Source organism: Hemibagrus wyckioides, linkage group LG19 (assembly GCF_019097595.1).
Source record: "Hemibagrus wyckioides isolate EC202008001 linkage group LG19, SWU_Hwy_1.0, whole genome shotgun sequence".
In the NCBI taxonomy this organism is placed as follows: domain Eukaryota; kingdom Metazoa; phylum Chordata; class Actinopteri; order Siluriformes; family Bagridae; genus Hemibagrus; species Hemibagrus wyckioides.
Genome location: NC_080728.1, coordinates 17,044,169 through 17,057,500, shown reverse-complemented (window position 1 = coordinate 17,057,500; position 13,332 = coordinate 17,044,169). Strand labels below are relative to the sequence as shown.

General features: G+C 38.8%; 1 protein-coding gene across 1 annotated transcript in view; it reads right to left on the bottom strand.

The window, feature by feature from the left end:
- Positions 1-6,404, bottom strand: part of optn (optineurin) — a 13,533-nt gene extending 7,129 nt beyond the window's left edge. Inside the window, exons 1-7 of the mRNA XM_058416927.1 lie at positions 6,245-6,404; positions 5,305-5,454; positions 3,217-3,419; positions 2,089-2,247; positions 1,920-1,981; positions 1,507-1,638; positions 1-87 (exon numbers count right to left, since the gene is read on the bottom strand). The exon at positions 1-87 is cut by the window's left edge and continues 31 nt beyond it. Coding sequence (XP_058272910.1) covers positions 1-87; positions 1,507-1,638; positions 1,920-1,981; positions 2,089-2,247; positions 3,217-3,419; positions 5,305-5,437 — 776 coding nt within the window. The 5' untranslated portion in view covers positions 5,438-5,454; positions 6,245-6,404. The remainder of the gene's footprint in view (positions 88-1,506; positions 1,639-1,919; positions 1,982-2,088; positions 2,248-3,216; positions 3,420-5,304; positions 5,455-6,244) is intronic.
- Positions 6,405-13,332: the final 6,928 nt, after the last annotated feature.

Genomic DNA, 13,332 nt, shown 5'->3' with positions numbered 1-13,332 from the left:
TGCACTTCCTGTGTAGCGTTCACATAGGGCAAAGACATCTGAGTTCCACTCTCGCTTTTAGGCTCCTTCACCTCCAATTCTGCAATCCTTTAGGAAAGAACAAGTGTGTGGAAAGAGTACATGGTTTGTATTTCAGCATGAATATGATATTTCTGCAAGCCTTAAAGCACAGCCTGCAGGCGTACACCCTGTAAAACACCACATATCAGCCCGTACCTGACAAGTATCTGAGAAAGAGAACTTGGGGCTGGACTAGGCGTTCATTTTAATCTATATTAGAACCTTCATTGTGCTGGTTCTGACCCGTGGGCTGTAAAAATATAAATTAAAAAAAAAAAATCAAGAAATGCTGTTCATTTTTCAGCATGTATCTCATGGGTACTTATCACTCCACAAACAATACTGAACATATATCACCTCCAAAACAGATCTTCAGTGTCTTGCATTAGTATTTACACCTCCTCAAACTTTTACAACCTCCTGACCAATCAGAATTGAGAATTCAGCAGCACTGTAGTATTAGTTGAACTGCTTATATAGACCGATCAGTCATAACATTATGAGCAGTGAGAGGTGAAGTGAATAAGACTGATGATCTCCTCATCATGGCACCTGTTAGTGTGTGGGATATATTAGAGGCAGCAGGTGAACATTTTGTCCTCAAGGTTGATGTGTTAGAAGCAGGAAAAATAGACAAGTGTAAGGATTTGAGCGAGTTTGACGAAGGGACAAATTGTGATGGCTAGACCACTGGATCAGAGCATCTCCAAAACTGCAGCTCTTGTAGGGTGTTCCCGGTCTGCAGTGGTCAGTATCTATATAAAGTATCCTTTAAGTCCTATAAATTGCAAGGTGGGACCAATGGATCCCTTACAGGACTTAAAGGATCTGCTGCTAACATCTTGGTGCCAAATACCACAGCACACCTTCAGGGATCTAGTGAAGTCTATGCCTCGACGGGTCAGGGCTGTAACCTTTTGGGAGCAAAAGGGGGACCAGCACAATATTATGCAGGTGATCATAATGTTATGCCTGATCGGTGTATATGTCAAATTCTTAGATTGCTAATAAAGGATGGACTGGGTTAAATTGTGTCATGGCTCTCTCAGTGACTGTAAAATAAACATCTCTTGACCAATACCCAATTACAAATACTAGTAGAACTTTAATATTTGAATATGCCATATCACATTTATTCAACATCATTACAATATCCAACTGTATTCCCGTGTTTATTTATCCGCAGACGAACCGGTCAGTATTTCTATAACCATTACCATTCAAGCATGACTGTGTACCACGTCGTCCTCTAATCTTGGACGTCACTGGTCCAAAGCTACAGAGGTTTATTTAGTGGCATCGCTATCTTATGTTCATCCCTATGTGACTTTTAAATCATCTATATAATGAGAATCATCCCTCTAACAGACATTTTAGTATCTCTGTGTATTCAGGTATGTGTTTATGATGGAAAGTAAGCATGTGTGTGTGTGTGTGTGTGTTTACCTATTCTGTGCAGCTTGTATTTGGAGTTGGAGTTGCTCTTTTTGTTGCGTTTCGAGTCTCAGAGACTGCAGGAGCTGGCTCACCGTCTGCTCCTCTGATTCCAGCCGAGACCCAGCCATTTCGGTTTTAATCCTGCACACGCACACACACACACACACACACACACACACACACATTAGCATATCATCTTAAACTCTAATCATGACAATTCCCAATTATTTTAATATATACAAAGTATTATATACGGTAGAGTGACGAATTAAAGGAAAAAGTGGTGTCTCTGTCATGCTGTTTAACAAGAGGGGATTTATTCATCTGGCATCTGAGTTTATATGACCTATAATATTATATTAATATAGTCTAGTGATTAAAGGGTTAAATATGTAGATGATGAGTGTGAGAACTCAGCGTACATGCTAGATGCAGAAAGGTCTTTTTGAGCCGGTAAGTCTCTGGTCACGTCCATCTCACCCTTCTACAAAAACAAACAGAGATTAGATGTGTCTGTAAAAACCAGTCTATAGTACGTAAGAGAAGTAATCCAGGTGAGAGGTATTTTATATCCGTGTCCCGTGTCCTCACCGCAATGCGGATCTCGATGAAGGAATCTTCCGGAGACACCTGGCTCATCTTCAGCTGCAGTTCAGAGTTCAGCGCTACCAGGTCGTTCTTCTCAGCCTGCAGCCGGGCGAGCTGAATCGTTAACGCCTCCAGCTTGGCCTGCAGACCTCCAGCTTCACCCTACAGGACATCAGACTCCATTTAGCACGGGAAAATAGCCTTTAACTCACCTCTCAACTCAAAATCTTGGGGTTTGTGCTGAAAACTTAAAGGTAAAAGCCTCAACTTTCTGAATACAGGTCACGTTTCCTTCATAAAAAAATCATGCCATAATTCAGACAGATAATTCACGACACTTAACCTTTACATTTAAGCCATAAAATATCTCATTTTTGGATTGGAATTGAAATTGTGAAAGTCACAAGTTCAACAGGAAGTTGCATCATCCGATTTCCTGAAAATAACAGGACAATTACGTACATTTCTGAAAACAACGTTACAGTTCCTTATTTTCTATTATAGTTCGATATTTACTGGGAAGATCGCTTTAAAGCTACAACACTATTATCCGAGTTATCGATAGAAATGAAATCATTTGTCTTTAAAATTCATTTTGAATAAATGTTCGGATTGTTCTTATTGTATCCATGCCATTAGCTTGGATGCTAGCTAACGACTTTTGCTCTATTTATTTTAGAAATTAGAGATTAACAGCTCCAAAAATCAGGGAGTCAACTATTTAAGAGTTTATTGAGTGATGCAGAATCGTTTAGCCGTATTAGCTCTCTGCTAATCTGGCAAGCTAACATATATTAAAGCTAATATTAGAATGTACAGAATGACGGTGTTTAGATGGTGTCAAATAAATCAGTTGAGGAATTAAGGGAATAGAATACAAACCTATTTCAAGCTAGTTAGCTAGAAGCTTGTATTGTGTGCCACTGTAATGTGTCGAGAGGTGATGTGGAAATTTTTTGCGATTCAGACAGACCACAAAAATGTTCAGGTATTTTACCAGCTTCACATAAAAAACCGCAGTGTTTCCTGAGAGAACTGATGATACTTAACCTGCTGGAACTAATGTAGTTTCACACACATGACTGATTAGAGTTGAATAAAGATGATTTTTCAGCCAAACTATGATCTCACCTCCTCTGCTCTCGCATGCGGTTTCTCCATCTCCTGCACACGTTTCTTTAACAGCTCGTTCTCGCTGTCCAGAGTTTGGAGTCTCTGCTTGGCCTCCTCGAGTCGCTTCTCCAGGAAGCCTCTCTCCTCCTTCTGCTTTTCCTTCCAGGCAGACAGACCCTCGAACCTCTCCTTCATCGACAGGTTAGTCTGTTTCAGGGCTTCTGTGCATGAGAGACAGTCAGTGCGCTACAAAGTGTGTATCTTATCGCATCCTGAGCATGCTGAAGAGATATCAGTCTTACTTCTAAAAACAATAAACAGACGCTGGATTCAAATTATATGCAAATTAGCAGTGAAGGGACATTAGAAATCTACAAACATAGTTCATTTTCAAAGCTAAATGCTAAATCCTAAATGCTAGAGCAGAGATATCAAACAAAAAGCAGGAAGAAATACTCAACACTGTTTGAAGGATAACTAAGCCAGAGACTCCAGACTACAGAACGCTAATATTAGCGGGTTTGTTGCTAGCACTGCTGTGCATGTTTTCGTTCCAGTCCCTGGGGTGTCCATGTGTATTTAAATAGGCCTGTGTTATTACTCTTAGACTATACATCATTATTCTATCATTAATCTCCAGTGAGAAAGTCTTTTATTTGTCCACTTAGCCATTTATTAACAGGAAATATTTTGCTTAGCAACCGTATGAGGAATGAAAAGGTTGCATGTGCACAAGACAGAGCCTCTATGCTGCACTATAATAAACATTATACAGTATTATATGATGCCTCTATCTGACTAAGAACTATATGATTATCCTGCATTTAAATTTAAATCCATAATGTTACTCGTTTTAATAAAGAGCTAATTACACTCATTATCATAATATTTATTAACACACAGCACAGCTATTTTTGAGTATATCAAAACCCATAAATATTGGCCCACTTAATTAGTAATGAGGGTTTTAAATGGCATAAAATCAGTACTACTGGCCTCTCTATGGATGTCTGTCTGTGGTGGTCTCTCTGTCTGTGGTGGTCTCTCTGTCTGTCTGTCTGTCTGTCTGTCTGTGGTGATCCCTCTGTCTGTGGTGTGCTCTCTCTCTCTCTGGTGCTCTCTGTCTTTTTGTGGTGGTCTTAATGTGGTGGTCTCTCTGTCAGTGGTGGTTTCCCTTTTTTGTGGTGGTCTCTCTGTCTGTCTGTGGTGATCTCTTTGTCTCTGTCTGCGGTGGTCCCTCCATCAGTCTGTGGTGGTCTCTCTCTCTGTCCTTCTGTTGTGATCTCTCTCTGTCTGTGGTGGTCTCTCTGTCTGTTTGTAGTGATCTCTCTGTTTGTAGTGATATCTCTATTTGTGGTGGTCTCTCTGTGGTGATATCTTTGTGGTGGTCTCTCTGTATGTTTGTAGTTATATCTCTGTCTGCTGCGGTCTCTCTGTCTGTTTGTAGTGATCTCTCTGTTTGTAGTGATATCTCTATTTGTGGTGGTCTCTCTGTTTGTGGTGATATCTTTGTGGTGGTCTCTCTGTATGTTTGTAGTTATATCTCTGTCTGCTGCGGTCTCTCTGTCTGTTTGTAGCGATGTCTTTGTCTGTTTGTAGTAATATCTCTATCTGCTGTGGTCTCTCTGTCTGTTTGTAGTGGTCTCTGCGGTTGTCTCTCTGTCTGTTTGTAGAGATCTCTTTGTCTGTGGTGGTCTCTCTGTCTGTTTATAGTGATATCTCTATTTGTAGTGATATCTGTCTGTGGTGGTCTCTCTGTCTATTTGTAGTGATATCTCTGTCTGTGGTGGTCTCTCTGTCTATTTGTAGTGATATCTCTGTCTGTTGTGGTCTCTCTGTTTGTAGTGGTCTCTGTCTGCGGTGGTCCCTCACTCTGTCTGTGGTGGTCTCTCTGTCTGTTTGTAGTAATCTCTTTATCTGTGGTGGTCTCTCTCTCTGTCTGTGGTGGTCTCTCTGTCTGTCTGTGATGCTCTCTGTCCCTGTAGTGTTCTGTCTGTTTGTGGTGGTCTGTGATATCTGTGATGACTTTCCTGTCTGTGGTGGTCTCTCTGTTTGTGGTGTTTATTCTGTCTGGCACAGTATCAGTGTTTGTATAATCCCACCTACCTTTGAGCTCCCGGTTCTCTTTGATGAGGATGTTCATCTGCTGGAGCGTCTCTTCTACATGCGGTGCTCCAGCGCTCTCAGACTGAGCGGGATGGGACAGATCGCCGTTCACTATGGGGGAACCTGAGGCCATCTTTTCGCACCCACTTACTGAAAACATTTAAATATGCAAACTATGTAAAATAACATGACACACCACTGCAGAATGACTCAGAAGAGCAGCATGAATCAATTCAGGTATGTAGCTGTCACTGAAAGAGAAACTGAGCGTGTCATGTGATTGTGGCATAAATCACCTGGGCTTGATGGAATAACTCGACAGCAGTGACATTTCTGGAAACTTTTAAAGACTTATGTCAAGAAAGTAAGTGTCAGCGATTTAGGGTTATAGTTTAAAAGATTTTTCAACATTGGTCCTGGAGAAACCTTTGCCCCTGCTTTAACACACACACACACACACACACACACTCACACACACTCACACACACACACTCACACACACTCACACACACTCACACACACTCACTCACACACACTCACACACACTCACACACTCACACACAGAGAGGGGCAGAAATGTGCAGGACAGGGGAGTTGTCCAGGACCAGAGCTGAGAGACCTATGGCCTATTGCCTATATTATTCAACAGCCTTTAGTTTCGATTCGTCATCGGTTTAGTGAGAAACATTACCCGACTGATCCATGAGATCAAAAACGGATTATTTACTAAACAATGTACTAAATAACTTCACAAACACACAGCTTGTCTAAGTTCTATACTCTATCGGTGTAATGTCCTGCTGTTTGGATATCTACTATAAGGCGCAACAGTTTTAATATCAGTTCAAAACATACAATGCTTTGTATAGGAAACACACACACACACACACACACACACAACAGTGTCAGTCTTTAAATCCAGCCAGTGTGCGATACTCACCAAGATTCACTTCTGTTTACTCCGGATTCTCTCACCTCTCACTGCGCTTCCTGGTTTTGACGTTTCTTCCACTCGTCCGAGCGTTTCATGCTGCAGATCGACACCCCATCACGATGGTCCTAAAGCACACAGCGGGAGCGAGAGCCCAGGCCCAGCCACGTGTAGTGCATATCTGCGAAATTACTGCGCAGACGCGAAAACACTGGATCAGCTGAGAGTGACGTCTCCGCCCGTCCGGTGGGAATTCCCTACGCGCGCGTGACCTTGCGCTTTGCTTTTCCTTTTGCGCGTGCGGGGGGGGAAAGGGAATCTTCAGAACGTCCTGTAACACTACGTGCACCAAAAAAAAAAAAAAAAAAAAACCCTGTATGCATGGTATGTTTTTGTATTTATCAAACAACGAGCTTCCATTAAGAAGTAGGCAACTGTATACATAATAACACACGTGTGTAAACGAGACTCCTGGTCACGAGCAGCATGACTCAGCTCTCGGTTTTTTTGCACTTTCCCCTTCCATCACCTGAATAAGAATGATGACTAAAATAAAAACCTCTCATTAGATCGGTTCCAGATATCGAAGAAAAAAAAAAACCCTCTATCTCTCAGATCTACTGGTTGATAATAATTACATAATAAACAAGTACATGTTAATATTATTATAGATTATACTGTAGCCTACAAATCCTCTTTCCTGTAGTGCTTCATTTGAACACTAGATGGCACTGATTCTCTTGATAGACGTTAGACGGGAGCTTTAATTTTTAGGGGGTTGTGTCATTATTTAAATCCGTATAGTATACACACTTTATATAAATATTAAGTTATATAAATATATAACACTTATATAAGGAGTATAAGGTTTAGTGGCTGTTTCACTCCAGGAATATCAGAGTCGACTCCGGATCCAAGAGTCGATTCTGCAAGAGTCGATTTGATTCTCGACCCCCCTATAGATAGATAGATAGATAGATAGATAGATAGATACACAAATAAAAGACCTACTGTAATAAAATGGGGGTTTGTAACGTATTGTTATGAATAATTATATTTAATTAGCTAATGACAAAGACTCCGAGCGCTTTGAAATCGACTCTCGGTTCCAATAACTGAAGTTGCCTTATGAGAATAATTGTAATATAACTTAAATAAAATATACATTTGAGTAGCTATAAGTCTATAATATAAGGAAACAGATTCATTATGTGTGAAGGAGCAGGGATCAGGGAGCTGTTCGGATACAGGATTATTGGATTCGACTACGATTCACGATACAAAGAGTCGACTCTGCGGGGGGGAAAAAACATTTCTAGGACCTTTTTCACACATAATCATATATCCTCCACATGTGGTTATGTGAGTAATGTGTGATCGCTCGTCACACAGGATGAGTAATGTGTAATGTGTGATCCCGTGTGTATTCATAAATTTTTAGTCCAAAAAACACACAAACTGCATGCGTTTAAACTCTTGTGAAATCAAGCATAATTCAGTGAAACTTAAAACCACAATTAACATACGGAAATAAATGAATCAAGTGGAAATAACTACATGCTCTTGGTGAAACATACGTGTCAAAAATCCCACATGATGTGAGTCATCTAAGACAGGGGTCTGGAATTTTTTTAACATTTAATTTTAATTGTTTTATTTACTTTTTTCATTTTCTAAATTTTTTTTGTCTTGCCAAAAACTTATATATTACTATTTTATAAAACAGATTTTTTTTGACAGCTTTTCAATAACAATAATTTAATTTTGGCTCCAGTGATAACAAACATTGGGCTTTGAATTTGATCTTGTGTCTTTGTGTGTGTGTGTGTGTGTGTGTGAGAGAGTGAGAGAGAGAGAGAGATAGTACTAATATTGGGACCATATAAAATTATTTCTATTGCTTATAAACCACTTTTGAGGTCAGTTTGGAGTGAAAACTGTGAAGTTCTCTGATTATACTTCAGTAATACCCCAGGTAGGGGAGAGCGGGGTACAACCTGATACTGTTTTCTTTGTCAAGTTTGTGGAAGAGTATTTTTCTTTTACATTATATTACATATGTCTGGTAGAAATATGTGATATTGTTTTATGTTTCATGAATAAATTTTCCTTTTTTTCATCATTTACCTGGAAAGAAGAGAAGTGAAATGTTAGAAGGACGTGTGAGGGGTATGTTGTAACATGAACATATGACAACCTTAGCTTAAAATCTCCCTCTAACAATTTAATCTGATTTAATTTTTTCTTTAAATGATACGATATCTATGATTAATATAATAATAATTTTTATTATATTACATAATAACATAAACATAATTTTGGCATAAATTATGAAACAAACAGAACATGAAGCAAAGGTGGTTTATTTATCAATTTACTTACTTACTTAATTATCTGTCCCTGTAGGCTAACCCTAGTGCTAATCTTTAAATTAGTCTAAGCATGCGTGATCTTTTCACGGTATTCCTCATCTCTTTTGGACTCGAGCTATGTGAAGTACATGGTAGAGGCTGTCATCTGATGCTTTTTCTCTGCTTTTCAGTGTATTTGAAACTAATACTATCTTGCTGTTTATCTTTGTATGTAGTTATGGAGTGATAGTGATAGTAAATAGTAAATAAATACCTCCCGATACTGGTTCACTAGCTCACAGACTCATCAGTCTGCCAACAAATTATCTTTAAAGTTTTATCAAAACTAATGTGATACAAGACTTGAGATTGACCCACCTACATGCCTATCTACCTGCCTAAATACCAGTGTGTGATAAGGGTTCAACACTTCATCACACACTGGTACTAGCCCAGTAGTGGTGCTGTCCTGCAGATTTGTTGCAGTGGTACAATAAAATGATATAACCAGTAACTGTTCTTATTAAATAGAATAAGTCCTTTAACTTTTCTTTTTCATAGAAAATTTTAATTTTAGAGTCAGTTGCTGGGGCTCTTCTTTGTCTTCTTCTTTGGGTTTTCCCCTTCAGGGGTCTCCACAGCGAATCATCTCTCTCCACCGATCCCTATCTTCTGCACTCTCAACACTTGCACCCACTAGCTTCATATCCTCATTTATTACATCCATATACCTCCTCTTTGGCCTTCCTCTTTGCCTCCTGCCTGGCAGCTCCCTGTCCAACATTCTCCTACCAATATACTCACTCTCCCTCCTCTGAACACGTCCAAACCATCTTAATCTGTCCTCCCTAACTTTGTCCCCCAAATGTCCAACATGAGCTGTCCCTCTGATGTACTCGTTCCTAATCCTGTCCAACCGTGTCACTCCCAAAGAGAATCTCAACATCTTCAGCTCTGCTATCTCCAGCTCTGACTCCTGTCTCTTCCTCAGTGAGTCAGTTGCTGGGGCTCACTTATGTTAAAACGTTCATAGTTTTATATAATGGCCTCTTGGGTACTCACAAAAAATGCAGATGTGGGCAGGTCAGAATTTGAGTTTGAACTTTCTGGCTTAGCTACATATGGAGATATATAAATAATATGGAGATATTATATACATATATATAATTAAGAAGGAACAAATAATGAATTGGTGATTTAAATTGATATGTCTAAAAGATTATTTTGAGATACAAAAAACCTATTACTCAGTCCTTGTGGATGGCTGTAATACAGAAACAATAAAACAATAAGAATAAGAAGCAATAAAACATTAATTTAAACAAAACATTCAGCAGTCAGTCTGCAGTTCTTGGTTCTTTAGGAGTGTTAAATCTCCTGGGATCTGCTCCTCATCATACATTAGCACTAGCCCTGTGGCACTGATAACAATTCTCCAACACCTCTTCATGCTGAATATCTATTTTATAAATATTGAAATATAGATATAAATATTGCTTAATTATAATATTGATATTATAATATTGCTGGCTGTGTTAAAATGTATTTTCACACATTTGCTTAAAAGCTCCTCTGAACTAGTCGTGGCTGAAATTACCATCTGGAAGAACAAATGAGCAAATTGATCGGCTTTTATTGCTGGAAGTGATGTTTTTGATCAAACTGATGTTTTCCAGACAAGGAATTTAAACATAGACTACATAAAAAACTCTGGTATATTATGAACAAAAACTAGTTTTAAGTTATCAGTATCTGTGTGAAAGTAATACTCACACATTAGCAGGTCAAGTTACTAATAAAAGTTTAAAAGTCCCATGAAATAATAATAATAATAATAATAATACTATAAAATAATAAAATGTCACCTCAGCCATCAGTGAGGATGATTTTCTGAGTCTCACGCATGTTTTTTTCCCTGATTGTATCTTCTGTGTTGAAGCCCGGTCTTACCTCACAGATTGGGAAGAGTTTCTAGTCCCCCTGCAGTTCTTTGCCCGGGACGTCACAATACAGACGTCTTATCTAAATTCCATCCTGTCCTGCTCTCCCTGTCCTCTCTACCTCTGTTATAAAAATACCCAGTGCATTGCTGTACATAAGCGCACAATCCACAGATGAGCAGGTAGCTCTCAAATAGAATAAAAAACAGAGAATTATAAATAAAACAGACAATTTAAGCTATTGGTTCAAAGCCAAAACAGGATCAGGTCCTGACCCCAGGGTGAATATTCGCATTTACTACATTAACCATCAAACCCTGGTGGTCAGAACAGCAAGTCAGAGTTTTACTAGCAGCTAAAATTACATCCATCCTCATAATCCATGACTGTAATAACCTCATCATCTATTTCATGTAAACACCTCATTGATGTGCTATGATTATATTCACAGATTTTCACAGATCCTGATGAATTCATTCCGGTTGTAGATTTTGAATTAAACTGGACATTGCACACATTTTTTCCATCATTTTTCCATCAGCTGAGGCATTCATTTGTGGCTTTTGGCTCATCCTCTCTTTATATTATATTATATTATATTATATTATATTATATTATATTATATTATATTATATTATATTATATTATATTATATTATATTATATTATATTATATTATATATTCAGTTTCTATTTCTTTTATAATGATTGAATGATTAGTTTTTCACATACGTTTTTCTGAAACCGTAGGATTTCATGAATAACAAATTTCCTCTATAAACAATCGATTTACGAATAAATATGTTCATATTCAGATGGATTCAGAGCCAATACAAACAAATGTCTTTGTAAATCTTTAACAGGAGCATTTCCACAAGACAAAAGTAATGGCCCCCTGTAACAGAAGAAGTTAGTAGTGTGTGTCTGTGGGAGTCGTGTCTGTGGGTGGAGTGTGGGAGTGGATGCACAGCAGTAGTTGAGGTTTATTAGTGGGAGATTTAACACATGCTGTGTTTAGGAGCTGCTCTGTTACAGTTTATTCATCATTTTGTTGTTGTCAGCTCTGTGGCTTTTGCATTTTATTGGAGTTTTGTGACCATCACAAAATGTTAATCAGCTGTGCTGGGAAGACAATTATAAACATATACATATGAAGGCAAAGAAATTCAATCTTCTGTAAATCTTTTGTTGACCACTGGAGTGTGTGTTACATGAGCGGCCTTGTGTCTGATAGACAAGCACAAAGGTGCACATGAAAGGAACTGGGAATGAAAAAAGCCTCACATTCCCAGTACAACTTTGTCTTTAATACACTAGGAATGACAAGTTTGTTTAAAAGTAGTAACAAAATTCAACACTCAAATGTTTTTTCCTCTTATTCCTTGGCTAAAGCAGAACTGAAGTCCACTAATTTCCACCATAGTGGATTATTTTGCTAATTTACATAATACACAAAACCTACTTTTGTGAATTAGCCGCAGGATTTTTGGCCCATTTTTACAAGCATGCCAAAAATATTCCACAGAGTGTGAGCCTCAATATGGATCAAAAACATTTCTATATCAAAGACATTTCTATAGATTTCTAGGCCGAGTCTATTTTACCGAAACAGCTGTAACTCATGACCGCTTGTGTGCATTCGCACAAAACTCGAAAGACATACACGTGACAAGATTCTGAGGACATGCTGGGTAAAGGATGGGGCGTGGTCATATATAGGGGGCGGAGCTTACATCTGATTACAGTTTCTCAGTCTAATCAAACTGAAAAAATATAGTAATTTTATTGATGCTGCTTTTCTGGGTTTGTTGCCATATTTAACATCCCAAATCCAGACACCTTCCTTCTCTAACACACATTTAAATATAAATATTTAAAGATTTCTCCCAGATGTACGTTGAGTTTGACCGTACAGCTATTAGCACTGGTTAGTTCTTCACGGGAAAAAAGCTAACAAAAGTCAGCATGACAGTCTGACAACAGATTTCTGTCTGGACAAATCTCTTTATTTCCTTTTTACAAATCCGATCCTTGAAGATTCCACCTTGCAATGAAGAGGACTTAACAGGATCTGCTGCTAAGGTCTTGGTGCCAGAAACCACAGCACACCTTCAGAGGTCTTGTGGAGTCCATGCCTCGACGAGCTAGAGCTGTTTTGGAAAAATTTCCATTTTTCAGTGTGGAAATAAACATAAAAAGGAGATTTTACAGTTAAAAAGGCACTTCAGACATCGGTCTTTCATCAGATGTGCAAGCACGACGCACCAGAAGCTGTAGTTTTAGCTCATATACAGCTGCAGAAGAACTTCAGCTGATGAAGGATTATAAAGTAGATTTTATATTATGTTTAAGCTTTTTTCTCCCCTTTTCCTCTTGTTATATCTGACCCCCAATAAAAACAGACATCAGACACCTCCACAGAAAATATCAAGTGTCATGTTAATTTCATTTAATTTGGACCCTCATGTATGTAAACTGCTACATAAATTGTTAATTATAAGTATGTTTGTGCGGGCAGCACGGTGGCTTAGTGGTTAGCACTGTTGCCTCACAGCAAGAAGATCCTGGGTTCAAATCAAGGGTTCGAACAGGCAGGGGATTTCTGTGTGGAGTTCTCCCCGTGCCTTTGTGGGTTTACTCCGGGTACTCCGGTTTCCTCCCACAGTCCAGAAACATGTAAATTAGGTTGATTGGTGATTCTAAATTGCCCTTAGGAGTGAGAGTGTATGGTTGCCTGTCTATATGTGTGGCCCTGTGATGGACTGGTGACCTGTCCAGGGTGTAGGCTCCAGCAGATCCCAACACCC